Below are 27,736 nucleotides of genomic sequence, written 5' to 3' on the forward strand. Positions count from 1 at the left end.
CTTTTCTTTTTTGAAACGCTCGAGAAAAGTAGGAAAAGTATCGAAATAACCTATTCTCAGCTAATGTTTTTACAAGCGGGTGTGTATGTGTGTGTGTGGTTCTAGGAATAGATGTGAAAGCTTCTTCTTTTCCTTCTTCACTCTATCATGTCTTTTTCACTGAATATTTTGCGACAACGGACGTGTAGTTGTTGTCCTTCTTCTTCTTCTTCCCTTTTCTTCCGTCAGGCGGCTTCTTCGTCTTCTTCTTGTTCTTCTTCTTCCCAAACCCTTCTTATCCTAGAAAATGCTCAACTGCACAGCAATAGAGTAATTTTGGTCAGAAAAGAAAAAAGAAACAAGGTCCCTCTTCATGCACACGATTTTTCAATGCTCACGTTGTGGAACAAAAACCACAATCCAGAATCCAGAATCCTGAATCAGACTTATTTAGTTATATTGACATTCAGAACTCTTGAAATAAGAACAAGAAAGATCAAATCAAATGAAATGATGAAATGAAGGAAATTTCTCAAAAGATATGTTGTTATCACTATCACACTAATCACTCCTCAACGACTCTCACAAACCCAGAAAACCACCGGCACCGGACGAAAGATGTGTAAAAAGCGGATGGGGAGGAAGCGAAAGTTGTCTAGCTTCTTCTCCAGCAACTCCTCAATAGACGTATTTATCGGCGACTCATGTTTCACTTAGTTTTTCATAAAAACGTGTAAAAACTGAAATAGAACTGAAAGAAAGAGAAATATCGCTGATGGTTCATGTCTAGGTCTTTGACACTCTTTCGTTTCAATTCGACATCGTGAGAAAACAGGAAAACATCATGGATCGTTGTTAGAAACTCTTTTTTCTCCTCTATTTTAGGGATATGCTCTCAAAATAGTGTTGAAACAGAGATCTTGTGTCATTCAATAATTCTGATCGTTCAATCGAAAAAATCGAAAAGAAAAGAGCAGACGGTATCAAAAAGGGAGGATCAAAAACTTCTTCCGACTTGACATCCAGTGGTTCCGGAAGTGGTGAATCTTGTGACCTCACCCACCCCAACTTGTTTTGAAAAGAGGAAAAAAGTTCTAGACAACTGAAATGCAAGACGAAAAACAGATTAGAAAGAGAATAGACAGGATGAATCATTGAATTATTGGCTTTTTGTGATATGGTATAAATATCTAAAAATAATAAATAACTATTATACTGTAGTCATTCTAAATTTGAAGGTGAGAATCTGAAATATCTGACAGCGCGTCATTATATACGGAATATCGTGGTTTGTGGTTTGGGGTAATTGTATATTTAAAATGGTATACTTGAAATTTATAAGTTAGTCTAACGTTCGAAAATCAAAAAAGTGTAAGTTCTAATTTTGAAGAGATCGAGAGTTCAAGTAGTTCAAAAAAAATGGAGTAGAAATAAGGTTAATCGCTTTTTTGATTGATTTTCAAAAATTTAATTAAATTTTCCCTATCCATGACTTCTGAGTCCGACTCTGCCAGCATTCACTGGTAATTCTACATTTTCTGAAATCTTCCATGTCGGTTTTTAAGTAGACGGAGCGGAATTCCAGAAAGTTAAGAACTTTCTAGACAAAAAAATAAACTCTATTTCCAATTTGTCACCATTCCATCCTTTTTTTCTTTTCAAAAGTTTCGTGCCTCATGCATATTTTTAAGAAGCGGTCTAGCACTCACTTCTTTTGATGGTTTTGGTCCCTTCCTAAAATAAACAGAACGGAAAACACCAAAAGATAAGTTTGACTCTGGAGAGAGAAAAAATGGAGGAGAACAACAAATTGAGAAACGAATTGAAAAAAGCAGACAGGAAAAGGAAGAAAAAGAGTTCCAAACAAGATGTATGAATTAATCGAGGAACAAGTTGTCACATTTTATATAATCTGATATAAGACACAGATGAATTTCATAGCTCATGTCAGCTGTCAAAAGTCACCCCCATACCACGCCCCTCCTCGACTTCATTTTCAACCGGGGGGACCGACAGGCCCCAACATTTTTCACAAATAATCTAGCGGGGAGACACAACAATAAATCGTCCAGTGTGGGGCCTGACCGGTGATGAATGATGAGAAACTGACAGAAAAGTTGAAAGTGCTCTTTTGTCTCCAACTTGTTCCATAAAAATTGGGGAATGTTGGTCCTCTAGAACCGAGAGCGGAAGGAGGCTATAAATACTTGCATTGTTTCGAGTTGGGACCTTGCAAGAAGGTTTCATTATAGAATATTTTTTTATTTTTTGGAGGTTGACACACGAATGATCAAATGTATGGGCTAAAAACAGAATGCAAATAAGATATCTATGGCTTCGGGAATTTTTCGGGAAATCAGTTTTTTATCGGTCTGATCAGGATTTGGGGGAGGACGGCTATTCTGGGAAGTGATATGTGGGATTATTAAAAAACACTATGCACGGAATGTAAATATGGAAATTGATCAGAATCTTGTTACATAGGGATATAAAGGTACAGTAACCTTATGGTCAGAAAAAAGTTATCGATCTCTAGCCGTGTTTTTTCTTGTTTGATGCATTTGGTGATTCTGAAAACCATGTATGTGGTTCATACTAGAAATGCATAGATTTCTATAGACTTCTTCCTTATTGCTATTCAAAAAGTATTTTGGTAGATTGACCAGTTATTTTTTTTTCACTGGGGTTTCAATACCCCGCACATGTCCTAAACTATGTATCAACTTGTGATCCTTTTTGTCTATTCATAAAAACAAGTATATGAAGAAACGTTCGAATGGATATGAACCGCCCGAGGGAAGGGGAGAAAAGAGGACATCTGCATTCTTAGGCAAAATGCAATTTTGAAATGAAGTTCCCGGATATTTCCTCACCAGCGGAAGAAAAAAGAAGGGGAGTAGATGAATTTTTGGTTACAAGTGCGTCAAAAACCACAAAAACCAATCATGTACGAGAGTGGCGGGAAAAAAAATTATTATGAGCTTGATTGAACATGGGTAAGAATTGTAAGAACAACATTTTGCGAACCATGGAGCGAAGGGGAAGGAATATGACAGAAAACGGGCGGAAAAAAGGAAAAAGGACATCAATTCCTGGATAAAAGACGAATTTTCCGCTTCTCCGAACTTGGTCAGACCGACCGAATAGTGTGGTTACAATCCAATTTTGGCGGTCAGTTGAGCCTAACCTTTGATAGAAGAAAAATGTAACGTTTAGAAAAAGAAAAAAAGAAGAAAAAGGAAAAAGGCGCAATTTTTGTGGATGTAGATGACGCGTAGGACTCTGCGGCAGTGCCACCGCTAATCTGATCTTCGACTCTATATATTGGATAATTCTTCGTTTCTTCTTCTTCTTTTCTCTTTCTTACCAAAAGCAGTGTTTACTTTCTATAAATATGTTTCAAGTTTTATACACATCTGAATGAAACATTAAATGAAGCATTTGAATGAACCAGACGGGCTCAACCAGAAAGTTGACCAGAATAGTTTGGAAGTAGTTGGGTGGGTGAGTTGGGAAACAAGAAACAAGAAACAAGAAACAAAATGAAACTAACTCTTCAAAAACTTCAATCCCGTTTCGAAAACCGCAGAAAAGTTTGAGTTGCGCGAGTACTAGATCATAAAAATTGAGACAGAAACATGAGTTGTTGATTCCCAGGGGGGAACAGTGGTCATATTAGATTTTGACTATCCTTGCTCGACGTTTGTTCTCTCAGAGGGGATCTCTTGGAAGGAGAAATTTAGATACTTTGGGAAAGGAGAGGCATAAGATGAAACTAGTGAGATATAAGAGTTGGTGCTTTGATTTTTGAGTGACAGAGGGTACTGTAGATCTACAGATTTCAAACTTTCCGATTTTAAGACACATTCTCTGCGAAACTCGATAATGGTGATGTACAGAAAAAAGTCAAGCCTGTTTTTATGGGTCGGTATTGTACAAAGTGGGTACCCAGGCAGCTAATAAAAGATTCATCCATATTTCTATTGGCTCCGCCCGCCTGAAAATGTTGTCGAAAAAAAACTTAGGCGGGAACAAATAAATAACGTTATTTTGAGCATTTGTTTTTGTGTTCAGACCATAATTTTAGCGCAACGATTTCACTGGAAAAAAAGTCATTTTTGTAAAATGGTCGGGTTTTTTTTCATACCTGTGCAAATCGTTATAACCTATAAGTTATAACTTAAAGCACGATGGTAAAACAATTTAGCACTGGCTTAGGTGCAATGCAAAGATGAAATCTTATGACCCTGAAACGAAAATAGTTGAACCGATGCACTAAAAATAACTAACAGGATTCGGAAAAAATGGTCGCTTATCTATGAACACTGAAATGCGACTGATTGTTCTCTATTCCTCTTTCCATTCCTAATTCCAGAGGACTCAAGGAAAAGGAGTTCTTGGTAAGTGAAAACAGGAATAAGACATATGTAGTCTTGTTGAAAGAAATTAATTGCGGTGTTGAATGTAATGCATAAGAAAAAAGATGGGAAGGAATAGGTATTTTCGAGAAGGAGAATGAAGCCCATTGGGCACGAAGCAATTGTTGAATAAAGGGAAAGAAGAAACTAAAGAAGAAGCTGAGGAAGAGGGGGGCTTAGTCATTTTCAGTCTCACTCCACCAGCGATAATTACGAGAAATCTTTTCTTTTTTTCTTCCTGAGCAGCGCGGAGAAGGACACGAAGAGAAATTGTTTCTTACCTTTCTTCCGCTTCTGGTGAGCAATACACATGCATTTCTATTCATAAATGGAGAAGAGGCTATTTTTTTCTAGATGGAAAACAAAACAAATTCAGTGTGAGAGATAAATTTATGAATTGCAGCTTTATTCTATTCATTAAGTTTTCTCAAAGTTTTCGCAAGCAGGGAGGTTTTTGGGGGAAGCAATAACAGTGTGGGTAGAGGGAGATTCTAGATTCTGAATGAATTAATGATACTCGTCTGAAATAAAAGGAATGTCTAGAAAGAGGGCTTTTTGCAGAAATATGTCTAGGAGGGCCGAATCTTTGAAGGTCGGCGGTGTTCTAGGAAGTGAGATTCGGAAATTCGAATTATTTTAGTTACTTGGAAAATTGGAAAATTGGAAAATTGGAAAATAATAGTTATTCAGAATTATTCAGAAATAGATTCCGAATACATTCAGTTATTTGGAACATCTAACTCGTTATTCTGGTATTGGAACATGGCAAAAAGACGAAATTAAAATTTTGATGACATTTTCATCTCTTACATCATCTTATTCTGAGAACGTTCTAGTTTTAACCAGTTTCAATGAATAATTTAGTAGAAGACAATGAGAGAGGTGTTTTTCCTGTTCGGTTCGAAATGTCACAAAATTAGTTCCTTATGTCGACATCTATTTCTCAGGATTTTGGATAGAAAGCTTGGGATTGAAAAAAATAATAAGAAAAAAGCTAAACTAACCTGATTAGATTGTAGATAACAAGTAAGTCACACCAATGAAAACCAGATTGTATTGGATTTTTTGGTTATTGGAAATAGGTGAGCTATTCGTTGGGAATTGCTCGTAGACCGCCAACAAGTTTGGTGTGCGTGCACAAATAAGCTCTCAAATTCTAAGAACTCATTTTTGTTCCGTCGGACCCTTCTCTAACATATGTTACCCTTATTAAAAAGCGGATATTATTTTCATTATTTTCACGCCTTGAAAAGAAAGAATTGCAATAAAATCTGGCACGTATATCTTGAGGGAAAGTGTGATCCAATGGCATATTTATGAAGAGAGAGACAAATTTTTGATGGAAGTTCAAGAAATTAGTTTTCTGAAATTAGAGTGTGGGTGGAGGGAAGGGAAGGCTGATCTGAAATTATAGGTTTGATGAGAAGTGAACATGAAAAAGTCAAAGAGACCGAAAGAGACACATGAAATCAGAATATAATACTGGTTTATTAAATGCTATTCAAATGTTCTCAAAATTTGAAATGAAAGGCTCTGAATTCAGGTTTCAAAGATTGTCGAAAATAAATCGCGCTGTTTTGTGCGACAGAAAAGTTTTAAAGAAATGATATCACATTCTCAAATATAAATCTAAATTCCATAGAAAATGAAACAGTGAAAGGGTATAGAATAACACTGTAAAAGGCAATAAAAAATAGAAAGCGACTTACAGGTCCAGTAGTTTTTGCGAATTTTTCTTTTTCTGGCTATTCCAAATTTAAATACGCTTGGATTTATTCAAGTTGTGAAAATGTTCAGTTTGGAGGACTAGATGAACGCTATAAAGTTAAAGAACGTTTCCATTCACAATTCATCGTGTTAGTGAAGTAATTATACGGAATACTGTAAATAAATAAAATAAACAAAATAAGTTAATTAAAGAACAGATTGTCATTGGCATCATACGGAAATAGGTGCATGGAGAGCTATTTGTTAGGAATTAAGCATCAGGTTTAGTTGTATTAGGTAAAATAGGTTTAATGTAGTAAACATCTCTTTTTAACTATTCAAAGTTCAGGAGTGATCTAAGTAACACATCAGAGTTAAACATTTTTGTAGACCTGTGATTATGAGATTGTAGAAATGCCGAAGTACGTTCACGTTCACCGAAGTACGTTCACTTATACGTTCACTGAAAAACTCCAAACAATACTCCAAACAATACTTCAACAATAATTCAACAAACCTGAACATTAGTCGTTTGATTCACAAAAATTCTTTCCCATATCTTTTGTGTCTTCCTATAACTCCGATACGCATGTAAATGAAGCACAAATTGGTGATCATTAATAGAATTTCTATTTTGACATTGTGCTTTCATGAAAAATTGTCCAAACTGTAGCTGATAACTTTTGACAAACCCCGGTCTGATTGAAAAGCAGTAATTATTAAGCTAACTTTTGTTTTCCGAACAAATGATCTCGAATCGCAAAGGGACTTTATGGGAGATCTTCAGATCGTTTCGTCTCAATCCACCCGGTTTTTTCAATATAAAACATGATTTTATCTACCATCTGTCATTCTAGGCACACATATACACCCCCGTTGCTTTCTATTCATTCCAGAGGGCTAAAACGTTCAAAACCAATATTGTTCCATTTTCCGATTCCCAATATTTTTTCACTGCCGAAGGAAAGTTTTCTGTCAACTGCACCGACAAACATTGTTTCGTTTTTCGTTCAATCATGATTCTTTGCTCTCTAAGAATCGGTGATGTTTTCCTCCCCGACTCCTCACTTCCTCCCCTCCCTTGAAACAACTGATGTGGAGGGTGTGAAGTGTCGTGGCGGTGTTTGCGGACTTGCCATTTAATGAAGTAAACCACGCGTTTTATTAGCCACGGTTTTTCTATTGTTTTACTAAAAAATGGATCTCGGAACTTCTGAGATTCGACAGCGAAAAGGAATCACAAAAATCGTCGAGGATTTTGATATATTCGAAAAAGTTGTGGAGAATGTGAAAGAAGAAAAGAAAGCGTCGTCTGGTGCAAGTAAGTTTTTATTATTCATTTATCAGTTTTACAAAAATATTTTTCAATAAACTTCTGCAAAAAAATATAATACATTTTCTTTTCAGTCTCCTTCGTCTGTTTCACCATCATTTTCTGCCTTTTTTGCACGGAAACCTACACATTTCTATTCCATAAGAAATATGACTATCGGTTTGCAGTGGACACGGAGATGGACGAGTAAGTGTCTTTCTCTCTACTCCCAATATTGATTGCTTCAGAATGCCACTCCTTGATTTGGATATGGTTATCAACACTCCATGCTCAGTGCTTCAAGTAGCAAGTTCATCCGATGAATATTCCGGTGGCGATGGCTTATTGAGGCAGACGATTCAGAAAAATCCGACCAGATTCGATTTCACTGACGAGGAGCAAATGTATTGGACAATTCTACGTCATGCACACGACCAGTACAATAGGAGAGGGATGAGAGCTTTAGAAGAGGTTAGATTAAGTTGTTTTCAGTTTTTAAAGAATGTTTTTGACAGTTGGAGTATGTCGATGACGAAATTGAAACAAATCTAGAGCACTTGGCGAATGAGAAACAAGAGGAAGAGGCTGCACACATTAAAGAACAAAGAATGAAAAATAAACAGACGAAACATAGAGGGACCGGACAGATTGTGAGTTGATTTGAAGCCTAGGTGTCAGAAATAATTATATTTCAGATGTTCCTTGTTAGCAATGGCATGGGAATGTTCCAACTCGTAGCTGACAATGGAGGAGCTGATGGCGAAGATGGAAAAGCTTGTCGTCTACATGGAAAATTCAAAGTCAGGAAAGGAAAAGAGGAGAAAATTGTCATGTCTATTAGTAATCCCTTACTTATGTTCGAACACCAGGAGAAACAACCTGGCAACATCTCTCATAGAATTGAAAAATTCAATTTTGGACCGAGAATCCCTGGATTGGTTACACCACTGGCTGGAGCAGAGCATATTAGTGAATCAGGTTTGTGATTATCGGTTATAATGTGGAATTTAACCAAACACTTCTTTCAGGGCAAGACATCTACCGATACTTTATCAAAATAGTGCCAACCAAGATCTATGGGTACTTCACTCACACATTAGCATATCAATATTCGGTTACATTCTTGGTTAGTGTTCATAAACAAAACATTTTTCGAAACATAAATTTATAAACTTGCAGAAGAAGCAATTGAAGGAAGGAGAGCACTCTCATGGAGGAATATTGTTTGAGTATGAGTTTACTGCTAATGTCATCGAGGTTCATAAGTCATCTGTGTAAGTTTTGAATTTTGGCTTTGTTTGATTATGGCGGGCCAAAGTCAAAAAAGCGAGCCGAAATGTTCAAAATAGCGGACCAAAATCATAAATAGCGGGCACACAACTAAAGCGCTCATTATTTTTTGAAATTGAAATTGGAAGTTATTCTAGTTATTATTTTACCATTTTATGTAAAATATTTTACCATTTTATGTAGAAGCCCGCTATATTTACTTTCGGTCCGCTATTTTGACTTCGTCTCGCTATAATCAGATAAAGCCCAAATTTTTATGATATTTGATTCAAGTTCACCTCAAAAACTGAAACCATTGATCTGTTTTTGATAAGAACCGGTTTTTTGATCAGACATGAGACAATTTCTCATGACCTCAAAAAAAACGACCAAAATGTACCTTCTCCGCTTTATTTCAGAACCCTCTTCTCCTACCTTATCCGAATCTGTTCTATCCTTGGAGGTGTCTACGCGACGAGTACAATCATCAACAACGTTGTACAACTCCTGCTGTCTCTTGTCTACACTGATAAAAGTCAATTGAATCAATTCCAAAAGTTGCATGAGTCTCGAAACAGTTTATCAACGGATTCTGCGGCGTTTGTGATGGATGCAAATATGCGAGTTCACTAATTTATGGTCTAAAATAGTTTTCATTCAGTCATTTCAATTTCTTAGCCACGTTTAGCAAAAGTTCCAAGAAAACGAGTGATTCTAACTTTAAACATTTGATTATAACAAATGATGATAACAAGCATTGTCTGATAACAATGTTTGTCTTTTTGTGTGGGGGTTTTTGTTGCAATTTCTTTTCCGATTTCCAATCTTTCTCCAAACTTACATTATTTTCCTTATTTTCCTATGGGTTCAACAAAGAGAAATTGAGATGGTCTCAATTTAGGTATCTATTCTGCGTTTTATGTCTTGGTTTACACTGCCAAGTGTTTTTCGTTTTTCTATTTCTTGAAAATTGGTTTCTCACTGTTGTTATTGTCATACGGGAATAATAAATTATTGTTTTATTGTTTTAAATGATGTTAGATGGGATAAGAACTAAAGTTTTTGTCTTCTTTATACCTTCGATGTTTCAATACCACTTTTTTACCTAATGAATTTTTCAGAAGCCACAAACGACAACGAAAATGAGTGGCAACCAGAATTTTTCGTAAGTTTCAAGTTGCATAGTTTTTCAAGCAGTTATTACATATGTTTTTAACTTTTTTATTCCAGATATGGTCCAAAAATTATGAATGGAGGCCTAGCGGGTATTATTGGAGTGTCGTGTGTCTTCCCAATCGACTTGGTTAAAACTCGTTTGCAAAACCAAACAGTTGGAGCTGACGGTAAACTTCAATACACCGGAATGTGGGTTTTCGAATTAATTTCTTGTCAGCACCCTTATTTCTTTTTTCCAGCGCTGACTGTGCGAAACAAACATGGAGAGCCGGCGGAGCATCAAGTTTCGCCAAGTTCAAGGGAATGTACAGTGGATCTGGAGTCAATATCCTTTTGATCACCCCAGAGAAGGCTATCAAACTTGTCGCCAACGATTTCTTCCGTCACAAGCTTGCTAAGGAGGGTGAGAAGCAGTTGTCAGTGGGGAGAGGAATGTTGGCAGGAGGGTTGGCTGGAATGTTCCAAATCTCGGTGACTACACCGATGGAATTGTTGAAGATTCAGATGCAGGATCAAGGAAGAACTTTGAGTAAGTGTCCGTTGGGGTAAATAAACTTTGGGTGTATAAACTACACCACTTTTTCAGAGCCAGGCCAGAAGAAACTGTCCGCCACTGAACTCACCATGAAACTTGTGAGGGAAAATGGAATTGGTGGATTGTACAAAGGACTAACCTCAACATTTGCTCGAGATGTCACATTCTCTGTCATTTACTTCCCACTATTTGCTTACCTCGATTCATTGGCACCAAGAAAGTCAGATGGCAGTGGAGACGCTGTTTTCTATGGGTCGTTCTTGGCAGGATTGACTTCTGGAGCAGCTTCCTCGTTCTGTGTGACCCCGTTGGATGGTAAGGGTGCTAACTAGGGAAGGTCATGAAATCAGTTTAGAGTTATGGGACGTGACTAATATCATTGGAAAGCTGAAAAAACGCTGATTTCGGATATATGTTTAGTTTTTGCCCACGAGGCTTGGTATGCGAGAAAAAGAAGGTCAAAGATCTGAAAAATGTCAAATTATTACCTTTGACAAGCGAAACCAATTTTTGAATATTTTTCAATTTTTGCGTGTTTAAAAGGAAATAGATCTGTATTTTTCCAAACTTTGACCTTGTTGTTCTTAAATACCAGATCTCAAAAGCAAAACCTATAAATACATTTGGAATCTGGATTTTCTCAGTTTTTCAATAACAAAGGTCACGTCCCATAACTCGAAACTAACTTCATGACTTTCCCTAGTACAACATATTAGCAAATAAAATAAAAAGTAAATTTCAGTCATCAAGACAAGAATGCAGACAATCAACAAAGGTGCCAATGAAGTTGTTTACAAGAACATCCCAGATGCATTTGTGTAAGTTTTTTCTTCAAAAGCTTCAATTTACAGTCTTTTTCATTCCAGTACAATCCTCAAAAATGAAGGACCAAAGGCGTTGTTCAAGGGTGCCGCTTGCCGTATGATGGTGATGGCTCCACTCTTCGGTATCGCCCAAACTGTCTACTACATCGGAGTCGCTGAGAAGATTCTGGGCATCCAAAAGGCTGCTCATGTCTAGATATGCAGATAGATACTGAATAGCTAATGACTAGTAATTTTCTTCTTTTTCATTATTTTTTTTATTAATTGACCATATACCAAACCAACACGTTCTGTCTCCAAATTGCCATACTTATGTGAAACTGTCCAGTTCGATTAAAATTCAATCATTATTTTGAAAGTTATTTTGAAAGTTATTTCCCCGCCAAACTCAAATTCCCACCATTCAATTTCAGTATTTGTAGGATTTTGTGTTTTATACCACTACATATTTTGAAATATCGAATTTTTTGAAAATTTACAAAATAAATCAGGTTGAAACATTCTCTCCCTCAGTTTTCAAACATTCTCCATTAAAGGAATATGAGTTTATTCATTCCTGGAATTTAATTCGTGCGATGGCTGTCTCAGTGTCATCAAACCATTCACAATACGCTTCTAATATAGGTTAAACTAATATTGTGCGCTATCCATTCATCCCTGAACCCCTCCATTCATCTTTGTCTGTGAATCGATGTGTGCGTTCTCCTAGTATTCGCGTTTATTTGAATTTGTGACAATTCAAAATCTTGTCTCGTGTTGTCCTGTTCGACCTCTGCTTTTGAATTTAATTAAACAGATTCGATTGGTTTTGTGCCGTGCCGACAATCGGAATGATTTGAACAAAAGACATCAAGGTTCTTTTTAACAAATCGAGCTATCCAAATCGTCGATATGTCAAATTACGTAATTTGACTGGACGCCGACGATGACTTCCGCCGGCAAAAAATTATTATGCTTTCCCACTATTCAATCCCTGAAACCTTGAGTGTCCAATTAGTTTGCCGATGAAACGTAAACCTCAGAAACTGAAAAGAAAAACCGAATAATTATCTGGATTCGTTTCCCTTTTTTTTCCTCAACGCCAATACCCAACCCATCATCAAATTGTTTGTCATAAAACTTGAACTTTGGGTGAAAGTGGTGAACAAGTGCCAGGAAAAGGGAAAAATGGAAGAAAATAGAAGAAAATAGACTAGTCTCACTTTCGGAAGTGGCGCTGTTCTCATTTTGACACCACCAGCTAGCTGCAATAATTTATTGTCCTCGATTTCAGCAAAACTCATTTATCATTCTGTTTTTGTTGTTCTGTTTTTTTTTGTGTTAGGAGTAGTAGTTGACAGTTTTCGCTTGACTTTGAAATTTGTGGTATACTGTAGTAGAGTTTAGGAGAGCAGTTTTGTATGATATGAGATTCTTAGTTGTAGAATTACGGTTTCTTACTATGCCCAGGAATCCTCTACCGTAACCTTGAAAAGCTTATATTTTTGAGTTTGGTTACTGAAAATACACGACAGATACGTTGTAGAGCCGTAAATCAAGCAGTTACCCATACTAGTAACATGAGAATGAATTTACAGTAACCACTAACAGTGGAAAAAAAGCGTTTTCCAAATGTTTGAATTTTGATTTTCTAGGTGTGCTTTTTCAGGTTCTGAATTCTCCGAAACCTATTTTTCCCCTACTTTCAATTTTTGATTTATACTTGCTCTCATGCTCCAATTCTACCTGACCTTGTTTCAAGACTCAAACTAAATTTTTCAAAATAAAAAGTCATGTTTTACCTCCCTGACTACTCAAGGACCGTGTCCTATTAGAAAACGACGAAAATTGGGGTAGAAGTGGGAAACGACAAGAATTTCAACAATTTTTGACGAGGGAGGTCATCGAACATTTTTGTTCATTTTTTTGTCTCTGTCTATTCCAGGAATTTCAATTTTTGAAATTTTGAAAACATGTTCTTTTCCTGGAAGACTGTCTTTTCAGAGAACACACCCAAACTACAATTCGGTCTTTTTTAGTTTCCAATCCTCTTTCTCGTCTGAACTATTGAACTTCAATCATATAATTAACCACTTTTTTCTTTTTTGTTCTGAACTTTTTTCCACACGTGACAACATTTTACTATTTCATTTTCTCAGATCAATCGACGGTTTGTGTGATCCACATAATTCCACCATCCTGTTGCCTCGTCCGCCCCCTTTTCTTTTTCTTGCATGTTGGGCGTGACCTACTGGTGACCTGAATAAGCCGACCCCTTTTTCCGACTCTTTGGATCCACTTGAAACAGTGCCGGTGTGGTGCACCCCCCACCCTCTTCTTATACATTCATTAACATAATGTTCCATTATCTCACAACAACCTTGACAGTATTGGTAGGTTTTGAATAGGAGATTTTGAATAGGGAATTTGAATTTTGCTGACTTCTCACTTTTTCCTTTTTTCAGCTCATTTGTAAGTATCGCGCCGAACAGATTGACAACGGATTGCAAGGTAGTAATATATTTTGTGGTGGTAGAATAATTAAATGAAAAATTCTAAATTTTTAGAAGACCCTCAAATCAGATGTGGCAGTGAAAGTTTATCAATAAATTTCAAAACTCAAGGAGCTTTTGAGGGGCATGTGTATGTGAAAGGACATTACAGGTGAGCACTATTAGGAAGTTCTACCAATTCAAATTTAGCTGGTCAATTATTTTTCCGCCAAACTCTAATTCCCGCCATTCATTTTTGCTATTTGTGAGATATTGTGTTTTATACTGTTTAGAAACATCGATTTTTTAGAAATATTTACAAAATAAGCAGGTCGTAACATTGCCCCCCTCAGTTTTCGAACACTCTCCATTTAAGAACACATTTAAAATGTTTTTATTCATTCACGGAATTTAATTCGTATGATGGCTGTCTTAGTGTCATTAAACCATTAACAATCCACAAAATCAACAGTTGGTTAAGGATAACAAAACTGTATTTCTTCTTAACTCATTTTAAATCGAATTGTGAAGTTTAACATTCTTTACAATGCCAATCCGGACCGGACCAAGATTATGCATTTCTTGTGTGTACTGTGTTTCTGACCATGAAAAAATAATCCAATTTATCCAGACAAACCAATCATCTTTCAGTATGAAACAATGTCGAACCGATGCAACCCTGGAACCGAAAGTCAATTTAACAGTTTCCTATTCCGCATGCGATGTCATCCGTCAACGATCAGTGAGTAGTTGTTTTTCCCGCTCCCGTTTTTACTTAGTTGTCCCGTTTTACATTATATTCACCTCCTCGCTCCTATGCTTCTTTTTTGATAGGAAATTAACGTAAAAAGCGTGCGGCGGGTCAAGGTAGCACGTAAGAAAAGAGTTTCTCGAATAGAGAGATGCGGGGGGAGGGGCACCCGTGCGTTACAATGTGTTGTCGTCGTCCGGGGGGCCGAAAAGTAATTAAAATCAGTGTGTGACATTGGCAATAGAAGGGTAGAAGGGTACCTGTGAGAAAAACTGGAGAGGAAAAAAACGAGGTATGTGTGAGAGGGCTAGGCTAGCAACAGACAATTAAACCCAACCTCAAGAGTGACCAATGAGGTGTGAAATAAGGAAATTGCAATGGTGGCAGGTAGCTCAAAGGGATTAGAAAGGTGGTTAGGTTTGAAATAAAAAATCATTATGACATGCAAACAAATTAATGGTTGTCATACTCAAATTAAGCAAAATTAAGCAAAAAAGAGCACTGTCCAAATTCAGAGCAACCCGAAAGGAATAATGATGACAGCCACAATAATAATATCCTTCCACCCAATGTTCATCACCAAAATCGACAAGTCATACAAAGTTCAATGCTTTTACGCAGAATCCCAAAAAACTGTGACGCAGCAATTGAATGTGGAGTAAGTCGTTGGCATTTTTCAGCTGCTTTCACTTTCTCAAAACGTTTTCACTGAAAACTTTTCAGTATTGCCAAAGAACAAGAGAAGAAAATTTTCGTGATGGTTGGAGACGAAGAAAGTGACGGGGATAATCAGACATCCGGAGATAGGAAGATACTTCACAAGTTGAATGAGTGAGCTTATTTAATATTCAATAATTATTTAAAAATTATCCAAAATTCTTGTTTCAGTCCTTCCACCGAAGAAAGGATAAACTACAATGTTCCGCTGCCAGATTGCAAGTATCGAGTTTTGAACGAAGGAAAAAATGAGGAAGTCGCTTTTGCAACAGTCGGGCAAATAGTGTACCATGAGTGGTCTTGTGAAGCTCCCGGACAAAATCGTATGTGTTTTTAAAAACTTTTCTTTACCACCTATCATAAATATTTTACTTCAGAAACATCCCCATTCTGTGTGACAGTACATTCCTGCAATGTAAAAGATGAAACAGGCAAGGAAGTGCAGATTTTTGACGAAAATGGATGCGCAGTTGACAAGTACTTGATTAACAACTTGGAGTACAGCAGTGACCTGACCGGAGGCCAATTATCTCAGGTATGTAGTACCTGGAATTTAACATGGGGTTGTTTTTTGGTTATAGAAGAGAAATTCCTATTATTAACTGACACCCACCTGTTTTTTTTCAAAAAATGCAACCATGGGTCTTTAGGTTTTCAAATTTGCCGACCAGCCGTCAGTGTTCTTCCAATGCAAAATACGTCTCGGGTTGAAAGATGAAGATGGATCATGTAAACGTTCCTCTGATCATTGTCCGGTGACTCTTCGTGGAAAACGTTCAACGACTACTGGGGAGAACGACTTTGATGTAATCTCTCAAACAATGACTATCCTGGATATTGATGAACCGACAAGTAGGGACCTTTAAAAGGAAAAATCTTATACTTGCAATATTCAGAATCTCACAAGAAAACTTCCGAGCTCCAATTCTCCAAACTATTCGCTGCGACAGATGTTTGCGTATCTCCAACCACCGCTTCAGGAATCGTCGTATTTGTTTCATCTCTCCTTCTTGTCTGCCTCATCTCCTCATTTTTATTATGCTTCCGACATCAGACCGTCAAAGTCAAACTTGCTCCATAATATGACATTTTTTTATCATGTAATGTAATTTAGTGTTTATGTAGAACTGAAAACCTTGAAGAAGCCTTTCAGATCCACATAAACTTATTTTTAAGATTTTTGTTATAATTGTTAAATATCAGTTCTCAATGCCAAAATGAAGTTCTTTCAAAACAAAAATTAAGATTCTAGCCATGCAATATCAAAAAACAAAACCACCACCCCTAGAATAGTGATTCGCCCCAAAATTTTTTCGAAAATAACAAACAACTTCTCAAATAGTTTCCAACATTCGCAATGTGATTTTATCCAATTTAGTTCATCCACAAAGCTCCGGTCTCTGCCTAGTTATAACACTTTCGACCTCTGGGCTCAGTCGTCCGCTCGTTTTGCCTTCTGACTCCCCCCACAGCAGCTCGTCTCAATTAGGCGTGATTCTGTTCATTCCCCTCCAAGGAAGTTAGTGTAGCCTAAACGTTATTTTTGCCGGAAATTCTCAAGCTCTGATTTTCCGCCGCTTCTCAAGTTACATTCATTGCGACGTCCACACAAAAATGTTGTGTTACACAGCGAGCGATGAACTATTGAACGACTAATTTACGATGCGTTTCTTATAATATCTCAAGAGTTCTTCACGTCAAAAATTTGTGAAAATTTGCAATTTATGAAAGTGTGGATGACATTTTGAAATCCGCGGATGCTTCAGTAGTACTCTTGTAACTCTCGAGCTAAATTGGATTTGTGTTTGGGTTATTCATGTTTGAGTAATGGAATCAGAAAGTTTTCGGAATTTTGAAGTGAAAAGTGGTTATGAATAAAGTTTTTCGAAAAACTTCAATTTCTCTCAGAGAGCAGAGCAGCACTGATGTTTTTGTCATTTTTCTGACATTTTCTCCTTTCAACTTTCTCTTCCATACATATACTACATTTTATGACTTGGATGTTATCCATTTAGTTTTAAGCCCAATGTAAGCCAATTTTCTGTTAGAATGTTTATTGTTTCAATTTCATCTTGTTCGTTATCCAATTTGTTCTGCAGCTCAGAAACTTTTATTGTTTGGGATCTCCATAAGTTGTGTACTTTTCAATTACAAACGAATTTTATAGTTTCATCCATCTCTCCAGCCGTCCCATCTCAGTTATGCTTGAGTAGTTGCCGAAATCTAGGCGTAAAAACTGAAAAACTAAAAAAACTAACATTTCAACTTTCAACCCTCATAGCTGTGAATGGGATGATAAACTGCCGGACTTGCGTATTCGCCAAAAGCTTATTTCCCTCACTCTGCTTATTTTGCTAAGAAATGATGACTGGAGATCATTTCCGTTGATGAATTGCCTTTCCTGGGGGAATCATCGAACATGTATGATGACTCTCGCATTTTGCATAAATTTGCCTCCCCCATACCCCCATTCTCCATTCCGCTAAGACTTTACTTATGTAGGCTTTCAGAAAGTTAAAAGTCAGTGTTTCTTTTTCTTTTGATGCTTCGAGAACAACAAATGGAGAAGTGTCCGTTTTAGCGCTAAGCTAATCCCTCTTTCCCCCGTCTGTCAGGAAAGGGGAGAAAATCTAGCCTAATTACTTCTCATCACAATGCAACTGCTCATTATAAATTAAGAAACATGTTGAGAAGAGGAAGAAGCGGGGAGTGGAACACCATCTGTTTTCCCATTTGATTGTGGCTGAAGAGACATTGAATAAACTATGATAATAAACTTCTCAAGTACTAAGTACCAACTAAGTAGTCGAAATCATAACTTTTTTTCTCTACTTCTTAAATTTTACAGTCTTAATATGAACTGATTATCAATTGCTTGAAACTTTAATTTTCTTTATTCGCTTGTTTCTTCCAGGCGCCAAATGCAATGTAAAGTAATTTTCCATCAACGCTTCTGAAAATGAACTCCAAAACTATCATCATCCCAATACTTGTTCTCCTCTACAACTCTATTCTAGTAACATCATGTCCAATTGGATGCTCCTGCAATGGTAAGTAACATTTTCTAGTGTGCATCTTTATATCTTGATTTTTTTTCAGGCACCTCCGTCACCTGTACCTCGCTAACCAACTTGGAACTCGATTTGCTTGTGACCACTCTAAAAGAAACACCTTACAATGAGACAACAGAACTCTACCTGGATTCTGTTGAGAATTTGTCAATGAGCTTGATACCGGACATGCTTGTATTACGGTAGGCGACTTCTAGTAGTGAATACTACTTAAATTTATTTATAGTGTTTTGAAAATAAATTCTTTTCCTTCTTCTGGCGACAATGATTGGTTCCTCAGAAGACATCAGTTCCCCGAACTTCAAACTTTACACTTCATAAATTGCGGTCTGAAGGTAACTTGACACTTTTTGGGTTTTTGATTTTTTTTGTCCAATGTTCCAATCCCTTCCAGATTTTCCCAAAAGCGTTGATGTCATTAACATCTTTATTGGAACTGGATTTAAGTGGCAACTTGCTAGAGAATCTTGGTGCCGATTCCATTCATATCAGAAGTATACAAAGAGTGATAATCAGGAACAACAAGATAAAAGTGGGAACTATTATACCAGTGTACTAAAAAAACTTGTTATTATATTTTCAGAGCATTGGTGTCCATGTTTTCCGTTACATGCCAACATTGAAGCTATTGGATCTGAGTGGTAACCAGATGACACGATTAGTGGTATATATGCCTCTCTAATTTTTCATGGCTAATACTAGTTTTTGCAGACAAGTGACTTTACCTCTGCTGTCTCACTCCGAGAACTCATACTGCGTGGGAACAAAATTGAGCTCATCGAAACTGACACAACGGACCCGCTACAACAACTTGAGACGATGGATCTCAGCCAAAACTTGCTTCGTGAAGTTCGTCTAGAAGCTCAACAGAATTTTCGCCACTTGTTTTCATTGAACCTAAGTTCCAATCCGCTCCATGTTATCAGAGAAGGGTTTTTACAACTCCCAGATCTACAAATTCTCCAGCTGCACAATTGTGATGTAGTTGTGGTGGAAGCAGGAGCGTTTGTCAGTTTACCAAGATTGCACTCAATGGACATAAAAAATAATCCAAATCTTGCCTACTTTTCACCACTAGCATTTGGAAATAATACTGCCTTTTATAGGTATGCTCTTTATTCACAGAAAAATATGATCATTTTTGAACTTTGCAGATTAAACATTCAAAACTCTGGATTTAAACGAATACCACTGACTATTCTTGAAAAAGTCAGTCAGTTATACATCAAGGACACAAAATTGGATTGCTCCTGCACTTCTCGAGATATGCATGACTATGGCGCAGTGACCATTGTTGACTGGAACGATGCAACCTGTAGAACTAAAATGGGTGCTGTTCAAAAGTTAGTTATTACTACAAATTCGAAAAAATTGTTTTAAAAATTTCAGGTTATCACATCTTGAGAAGTCAGAGGAGCCATGTCGAAATAATCTTCTAACACCATTCGGAGTGAAACAATCTGCAATTGTTGGCCAAGCCTACAGAATATACTGTGCTAGCGATGGAACGAATTCCAAGTTGTTTTGGATTTCTCCCAACAAAAACACAACGGAAGCAGCGCCGCCAGAACTCAAAAAGTCGTCTGAAAAGAAAACTGATTACTTCACAACCACTCTTTTGGACCCTTCTTTCTCCAAAAATCATGAGGAGAGAATTCATATTTCTTCAGAATACTATGGGTTCGATGTAGTTCTGGAATCAGATGCGGGATACTATGATTGCGTTTCTAAGAGTGATATGAAGACGATAACCAGAAAAATTGAACTGCAAGTTCTGAAACCTGAAGTAAACCTGAATGCATCTCATGTTGCAACAACTTCTGTACACTTGAGTTGGAACAGAAATTTAAAAATTGAAGCAGTCGACCGGTAAGCTACCTGACTTGAATTTATTTTGAGTTACCGCATTTTCAGAGTCGCTCTCCGAATAACTGCATCTAGTGAGAAAATGTTCAAACGACAGGTCCAATTGTCTTTGTACAACATGTTCCGAAGTTACAACCTTGTAAATTTATCAGCCGATAAGGAATATGACATTTGTTTGGAGTGGTATCTTACTGACAGTGAGACGATGATATACAAGTCTTGTATAACACAAAAAACCAAACCATTCAAAACGGTGATGCAAAGTGTCAACGCAAAAGTTGCAATTGGCGTGATGTGAGTTTTCAGAAACTATTCCGAGCTAACATTTTTCTCCAGAGTCGTACTCATCATAGTGGTTGTCTTTTGTTGCGACACATGCATTCACCAGAAAGTTGCATATTTTTCTCGAATTAAAAAACAAGCGAAAATGCAACAATCCGTGTCAGGACAATCAATTCTTACACAATCATCTTCTGCGGATGCAACGACATATGAGAATTTTCAATTGAGTGTACGGAAACAAGCCTGTGAAATATGAAAAGTGAATAAACAATTTCAGGTGACGTCTGCTTCCGAACGACCTTTGATTTGACTTTGGTCAATGCAATTCTCAACTTACACGGGTTTTTCAAATCTAATTTTTTTTTTGAAAGTTGAATTTTTATTCGGCATTGATGAAAATAAAACATAAACTAATTTTTTTTCAATTCTGAGAACAGAAAAACATTTAACAGGTGAAAAACTACAAAAAAACAACAACAAAAAAACAAGAAAGGTATCACTTATTCTCAATTGAAGTGGGGATCAAATGTTCCCAAAATCGTATAGTTCCCATTCTCTTCTGAGAAACAGTTCTTTGGCGGCTTCGTTGAAAAAAAAGGTTCCCAGCAAATTCAAAATAAAAGGAGCCTCTGCTCAGAAAGAAACATCATTCGAAACGTCTGATATTTCTCTGGGATGAGCTTCTTTCCTATCATTCTCATGGCTCTCCTAGACTTCATCGTCGTTGTCACCGATGGACGCAAATGTGGTCCAATGACAAGATTGTGACATTCATCCTAAGTTTGCTGGTTCTGCTGGAACAACCGTCGACGAAGAGTACAAAAAAGATGACGAAGATTACAACGAGGACGACGTAATGGGCGAAGTGGTCGACGACGAGCCATGCTCATTCAACGACGAATGTGTAGTATTCGCTGACACTCTATGCATCAATGGTCTATGTAGGAAGGACACCAGAGACGAAGAAGAATACCTGACAGGATAAATGTGAAATCCGTTAATAAATTATTCAATGGCAAAATCTTGGTTCAATTGAGTTTCAGATGGAATTATTACTGGAACTGACTACACTGCTTTTCAACTTCTGACACAAACGTTGGGCTTTCTCTCTGAGATTTTTACCTTTTTTTTTCAGACGTACCACCTCAAGAAGTCTGCAAACACCGTTTTGTTGTCTCTGCCAACTTCTGAGATCTTTACAGCTAAAACCAACAATTTTCTTTTCACTGTACAAATTGTTCATTATTTCTGTACAACATTTACATAGTCTAGTCAAAGGATATATTTCTCAACGGAAATCTAATAATTGTTGTGGGATCAGGGTGAGGTGAGAAAAACCGGTAATAATCAAGTTTAATTTACAAATATGAAGCGTTGGAGAAGTTGCAATCGATTCCCGTTGCAAAGTATAAGCTGTGCTTGTCAGCTCTCAAGTCGGAATACATCCGTTGAGTCATTGGCAGAGTTGTTGTTGATGGTCGTTTGTAGTTCCAGATGAAGATGTACTCTTTTCTGAAAGATTTTGTTTAATTATCCGAGTTCATGGCTAGGTACAAACCTGTGAGCATTGATCAACTGTTGCTCCGTGAGCCCATCCAACTTGCCCATAACCGCAAGAGCTCGTCCAATAGGATCCATTGCCTTCACAATGAACTCAGGCTCATTCTCGTGTGAGTCCTCCCAGAGATTATGGACAGCGATAGTCACCAATTGCTTGATTGCATTCTGGATCTCCGCATCAGATGGGTAAGGTGGGTACATTTTCTCCTTCTGAACATATTTGTTTTTTGTTTTTTCGGTAAAAATTTAAACTAACAGCATTTTGGAAGAGATGCATCAGGTGAACTTTCATGATGTAAATCATTTCAACTTGACTACAGTACTTCGCGATGTCAATGTATTCAGCGATGGAGTCGTTCAACGTGGCATTTGCCAGAATTTTTGCAATTTTGACTCTCTGCTTTTGTTTCTCCTCTGAGATACCATAACTCTTCTCAATCTCATTAAGACGTTCAAGTGTAGCGGCAAAAACGGTCGGTTTCATCCATTCACGCACCTCGTCCAAAGTTGCGTTGTTGAAGAGCTCAAGAATCTGGAACACACTTATTGTGGAAATTTTACGCAAATGACCAAACATACCTCCTCAGCAATCTTTGTGTCGTTAAAGATTCGTGCTTGATTGGATACTGGAATTGGCTGCGCTGCTTCCCAACTTCTGACCCAGACGTTGTTGGGAATCAACATTCTCTCCGAGATGGTTTCCGTCTTCTCATCGTAATCCTTCGGCGAGTGCCATCTCAAAAAGTCAGCGAACACCGCCCCGGGGTTAGCAGCCTTGAAGCTCTGCATGTCACTTTTGACCAACTCCATTTGGAGATTCACACGCTCCTCGTCGCCAAGGCTAAACAAATGCTCGTTCCTGGCATCAATCATCTCATCCGTCAGTGGGCACGCATCTTGTGTAACTGGTATGTACATTGGCTCACTTGAGTTTCCGATGAGATTCATTCCAGCCAATCGATAACGTCCTTCATTGTTGGGCTCTAGGGTCGTATCAGCGTTGAACGTATCATTGGCATCGAAGAACTCATCCGGATTGGCTTTGTGAGCAGAGTCGAAAATCTTATGTCGTTTGTGACGAGCGTCAATACACATCTGCAGCATTTGCATTTTTTGAGAGAACCCACACTGCATGTGGTCGATGCCATTGTTCACTCTTCTGAAACAAAAGTTTTCAATTTCTAAGATTGTGTTATAATCAAACTTACTCAACAGTCTCCATTGTCTCATACTTTTTGCGGAGTCTCAACAAGAACTCCACCCACAACTGTGGCTCCGCTCGTGGAGTCTCCTTCATGAAGATTCTCGCATTAGCCAGAGCGACAGCCAGTCTCCAAGTGGTGGTTCCTCTCTTTGCGCATTTGTACGGAGCCAGGAATGAGTTGGTAGAGTTGGAATCTTTGTAGTTGAAAAGCGTATCCAACTTCACGTTATTGACCAGATCCTCCTCAGACCACTGGGTTCCCGACATACTTGTCGCGTTGAGCAGGTTGAGCTCATGAGCCAACTCATCGTACTCCGTGTGTTCGTTGAAAATGAAGTCAACCCAAGCACGCATCAACGATGGTGGCATTGGTCCGCTCGTTCCCTCGCTCTCCGGCTCCACGTGCTTCCCAATTTTCACCTCTGACGCGGAGTTTACTGTAAGCTTCTGGAAGACATTCGGCATATCCTTCTGTGTGTAGTGTTTTCCGAGAAGCACTGCAGGTGTGACATCAGAACGAATCATTTTCCGCGTTACTTCTCTGTACACTCCGAGAATCTCGTCAAAGACTCCAAGCAGCGAGTTTTGCGTAGACTTCATCTTGACACTCCAATGTGTGGAGAAGTTGATGTTAAAGTCCGAATGATCATGGTGCTCGGTAAATGAGTCCTCACGGAAGAGACGCCATGTTGCAGCCACTTCCAATGTGTTACTGAAATAAAGAGTGATTAAATTGAGACTAATGGCAAAGTTTCTTACAATGGCAAAGTCAACGATGGACCAGTAGCAAGCAGTCCAAAACTATCCATAGTGTGATTACGGAGGTACGGGTTTTGTTTCAGCTGGAAACAAAGGAAACAATATTTTTATGATTACAACAACATTAATCTTCTTACCGGCACAACATGAGTGAATCTTGTACTTATCCGTATCTCTTCGTCAAACGCGGAGATTCTGGCTCCCAAGTGTTCTCTGAACAATGACAACAGGTCGCTCATAGTGCAATGCCTTGGATTGATGTTGCGAAGCACCACCGACGAGAATTTGTACGTGGAGTTTCCATCCGACGCGTATCCAGCAATCAGGTCCAAACTCTCATCCTTGATGTAGCAGAAAACGGGAACCTCGCACCGACTGGCGTGAAGAATTGCTCGGATATTTCCCATCACTGTGTTAACTTGATTCTCGTCGGTAAAAGTGCAGGAGCTATCGTTCGGAGTGACGACGATGCATTCACGAACTCCGAACTGAAAAATCGATAATGCGTGTTACGCCGACGAAAAATTTTACGTACCTTCAACACGAAACTGTCAGTACTTTCGAATCCATTTTTGATATTTGCGATTTCTTTGGCGACAGTGAACGGAGCGAGGTGTACATCTTCAGTTTCATCTTTCTCTACTTCAGAAGTCTTCTCTGCTAACTTTGCTGCTTCGTCAAGTGAGATTGGCTGAAAAATTGAATTATTATACGTTTTTAGCAGAAAAACTCACCATTGGCTGAAGATAATCGATGCGCAGTTTGTTCTCCGCAATCGAAACCACGTTTGTGTCGGTGACCACCATGCGGTACTTGACATCATCCTGAAAACGCAGAATTAAATAAAAAAACTCGAAAAACTGCAATAACTCACCGGTAAACTTGGTCGGCGTCCAGAAAATTCGTATTTTTGGATGATTCCCTCGAACGCGGCGCCAAAATGCTCCATATCAGTGACGATAGTGAAATCATTTATTTCAAAGACAGTGTTTTCCTCCATTTCGGCCATCGGAACGACAGGAAATGAGAGCTAAACGGAAATGAAACAATTGAAATGAGAGAAATGAGTGTCTCGTGAGAGGAAGAGAGGTCGTCCAGTGGAGCGCGTTTGCAGCGTTTGTTTGAGGAGAGGGGAGATTTTTCGATGCCCAACTGTTTATTTGCAAGAGGAAAAGAAGAAAACAAGTTGAGAGAAGAAAAAACAGAATATGAAAACAAAAAGTGGAAAATAAACATTTATTTGAGTTTTTATTGTCGCAAATCACCACGGATGTTTGTCGAATCTTCGTTTCGGGTAAGGAAAAAGTAAAACCATTGCAAACGTGCGTTGTTATTGTTTCCGAAACCTCCGGCATAAAAAAATCATTTAGAATTTATCAAATATTTATTGGTCAGCACTCATAAAGGAAATCTCATCAATAGTAGCGATAGAAAGTAGCGTTAAAAGTTAGCGGTAGAAAGTATAGGGCGAAATATGAAATATGCATGAAATTATAATTCGAATCATCAAAAAAGCGCAGTTGCAAAAATATCTACATGTGATACAAGCTCATTTATCGATTAGTCGTCGTCATCCTCATCGGTTGGCACGAAAATCTCATTCTCCTCCAAATAAGAAGCTCCTTTGTGAGCGATCAACCCGCCGAGGTACAACGAGCTGGCGGAAACGAAAAGTAGCTGAAAATTTGATACATTTTTTTGGAAAAATAGAAAAATAATAGAGATATTTAGCTTACTTTGAGTACTCCAGCTTTATTGGTGAATGGCCGCTGTCCGACACTTCCAGGCGCCGCGGAAGTTACGCTGATACCCGTTTGAGTTGGTATGGAGTTGATAGCATAGTTGAGAAAGGCTCTGAACACGTTTTGCACTGAGACTTTGGTGGCCATAACTCGGAAAACAACCCCTGAAAAAAGAAAATTAGTTTGAAGGAAAAAAAATTAAATTTGTAGCAAAAAAAAAACAGATAACGCGTGAAAAACTTAATTTTTACTGTTTTTGACTGTTCTATTTTTACTAAATGAACACACGTGAGCCATTAAAGTGAATTTTGACACTATAATAGCATTAATTTCAAAAAATAACTTCACATGACCATCTTAGGAGACACATGTAAACTACTTCCGGGTTTGCCGCCTATCGATTTCTCATTTATACTCTAGTGAGGCGACTTCTTAACTACAATGATTCATATCTCTTCTATCTCTTAACAAGATTTGACGTATAAGAACAAAAATTGAAAATCGAAAAGAAATTGACGAGTTTAACTGATTAACAAGACGTCATAGTTTTTGTTAACCTCCGTTATTTCGCCTTTTCAATTTCTCTGCGGTCTCTCTTGACAAATAACGTTTTTGTTGACGTAGCTTGCCCGTTTCGAAAACAGAGGAGCCAAGAGTTCGGATGTGTTTCGAGAGATAGAAGATAACAGGATTTGAAGTTGGTTTTGTTGTGAAGATGACATGTGACTGTGGTCCTCTGTCATATAAAATTTATTCTCCGTAAGACTCGAGCATCACCACAGTATGTAGGGGCGTAAAGCCTTCAGGTAATATAGTATTTAACCAGTTTGAGTGCATGTACAATGGATCTTGGTTAACCCATATGCATAGTCTTGGTGAAATTTTCAAAAACATTTTGTCAAGTTATTCGCAAAAAACCTATGTTTCGGAGAATTTTTTTCATTTCTTAAAATTTCGGTTCTCGAAACAAAACACACCCTTGGCAAACTTTGATCTAAATGAAAGTGTTTTGATAAGTTTACAAATAGGGAATTGCACACACTTTTCGTCTTTGCACATTTTTTTGGTGGAGTCACTTTGAGACAATGTAACTTTGTTCATTTTGATCGATTTCATAAAATTCGAAGATTTTTAAAAAGGTGAAGATTCAGATTACAAAAATGCTTATAAAACCAGTCTGCTAAAACTGAAACCTGGAGAGATACGAGTCATAACGTGAAATTTGACAGTACTCGTGAAATCAGAAAACACATACAATTTTAAATATAAAACTTTTAAAATATTTTAAAGACTTATGGGCCTATTCACAAAGTAGCAAAATAGCAACAAAAAAAAACTCAAAACTTTAGCAGGATGCAGTAATGTTAATGAAGAAAGTGTAATACCACAAATGTTCAGATAACAGTGTTCTATTCATTTTCACAAACAAAATTGACACGTCTTCAATTTCGAAAATTTCAGTACCTTACATGTATACTTTTCGACCTTTGCACAGATTCATTCAAATCTTTTTTATTTGTAAGCTCACTTAAAAGACTTCGATTTTAATTAAAGTTTGCCAAGAGTGTTTTTTGTTTTAAGAACCGAAACATTTAGAAATAGAGAAAACATGCTCCAAAAAGTTGGTTTTTTTTGCGAATAACTCAACAAAACTTTTTTGAAATTTTTTAAAACATTATGAGAAAAACTATAATAAACGTCTATAAACAAAACTAAAAAATCGGCTTCTACGACTTGAAAGAATAATTTAAGTTTAGCACCTTTGAGCACCTACAGTAACCCAGGGGCCGGTAAGTGGACACCAAGAATATGCATATAGGTTAACCAAGACCCATAGTACATTTTTTTAAAAAGAATCTCTTTCTATAGCACACATTGCTCGAGTATTATCGAGAACACATTATGAAATGGTCAAATGTGTCATACGATGGCTCACTTTCGTATTGATTTGTAATTAACTGACAACTTAGTTTACATGAATTTATTTAACTGTATTTTAATCACACGCAATGAAAGAGACAATTATGAGAAAGAGGTGACTAGGTTGCAAGATGTTCAGCTTTTGATTTACAGACAAGACAAAAGTTGGTGGG

General features: G+C 37.6%; 6 protein-coding genes across 6 annotated transcripts; 4 read left to right on the plus strand and 2 right to left on the minus strand.

Moving 5' to 3' along the window:
- Window positions 1-7,301: 7,301 nt before the first annotated feature.
- Window positions 7,302-9,318, plus strand: GCK72_025597 (uncharacterized protein; the record flags this gene model as incomplete). The annotated part of the gene is made up of 8 exons (XM_053736406.1): window positions 7,302-7,425; window positions 7,512-7,596; window positions 7,665-7,887; window positions 7,932-8,066; window positions 8,112-8,394; window positions 8,445-8,542; window positions 8,596-8,690; window positions 9,105-9,318. 8 exons carry the CDS (start codon window positions 7,302-7,304, stop codon window positions 9,316-9,318), a joined length of 1,257 nt encoding a protein of 418 aa, XP_053579972.1.
- Window positions 9,319-9,827: 509 nt separating this feature from the next.
- On the plus strand, window positions 9,828-11,416 carry GCK72_025598 (uncharacterized protein; the record flags this gene model as incomplete). The annotated part of the gene is made up of 6 exons (XM_003106251.2): window positions 9,828-9,850; window positions 9,916-10,050; window positions 10,101-10,390; window positions 10,448-10,711; window positions 11,139-11,214; window positions 11,263-11,416. The coding sequence occupies 6 exons, from the start codon at window positions 9,828-9,830 to the stop codon at window positions 11,414-11,416; spliced, it is 942 nt and encodes a 313-aa protein (XP_003106299.2).
- Window positions 11,417-13,556: 2,140 nt separating this feature from the next.
- On the plus strand, window positions 13,557-16,240 carry GCK72_025599 (uncharacterized protein; the record flags this gene model as incomplete). The annotated part of the gene is made up of 10 exons (XM_003106261.2): window positions 13,557-13,592; window positions 13,665-13,710; window positions 13,767-13,863; window positions 14,343-14,433; window positions 14,958-15,100; window positions 15,166-15,273; window positions 15,331-15,482; window positions 15,537-15,694; window positions 15,810-16,011; window positions 16,056-16,240. The coding sequence occupies 10 exons, from the start codon at window positions 13,557-13,559 to the stop codon at window positions 16,238-16,240; spliced, it is 1,218 nt and encodes a 405-aa protein (XP_003106309.2).
- A 1,878-nt stretch (window positions 16,241-18,118) lies between these two features.
- On the plus strand, window positions 18,119-21,363 carry GCK72_025600 (uncharacterized protein; the record flags this gene model as incomplete). The annotated part of the gene is made up of 11 exons (XM_053736407.1): window positions 18,119-18,209; window positions 18,259-18,412; window positions 18,457-18,565; window positions 18,625-18,762; window positions 18,814-18,894; window positions 18,942-19,336; window positions 19,385-19,573; window positions 19,620-20,099; window positions 20,145-20,390; window positions 20,433-20,607; window positions 21,160-21,363. The coding sequence occupies 11 exons, from the start codon at window positions 18,119-18,121 to the stop codon at window positions 21,361-21,363; spliced, it is 2,262 nt and encodes a 753-aa protein (XP_053579973.1).
- Window positions 21,364-21,736: 373 nt separating this feature from the next.
- Window positions 21,737-24,910, minus strand: GCK72_025601 (uncharacterized protein; the record flags this gene model as incomplete). The annotated part of the gene is made up of 10 exons (XM_053736408.1): window positions 21,737-21,890; window positions 21,937-22,148; window positions 22,195-22,470; window positions 22,518-23,097; window positions 23,147-23,854; window positions 23,902-23,984; window positions 24,039-24,389; window positions 24,437-24,592; window positions 24,636-24,725; window positions 24,776-24,910. The coding sequence occupies 10 exons, from the start codon at window positions 24,908-24,910 to the stop codon at window positions 21,737-21,739; spliced, it is 2,745 nt and encodes a 914-aa protein (XP_053579974.1).
- A 551-nt stretch (window positions 24,911-25,461) lies between these two features.
- GCK72_025602 (uncharacterized protein) lies at window positions 25,462-25,790 on the minus strand (the record flags this gene model as incomplete). The annotated part of the gene is made up of 2 exons (XM_003106186.1): window positions 25,462-25,578; window positions 25,638-25,790. 2 exons carry the CDS (start codon window positions 25,788-25,790, stop codon window positions 25,462-25,464), a joined length of 270 nt encoding a protein of 89 aa, XP_003106234.1.
- Window positions 25,791-27,736: the final 1,946 nt, after the last annotated feature.

This window comes from Caenorhabditis remanei, chromosome X (genome assembly GCF_010183535.1).
Source record: "Caenorhabditis remanei strain PX506 chromosome X, whole genome shotgun sequence".
In the NCBI taxonomy this organism is placed as follows: domain Eukaryota; kingdom Metazoa; phylum Nematoda; class Chromadorea; order Rhabditida; family Rhabditidae; genus Caenorhabditis; species Caenorhabditis remanei.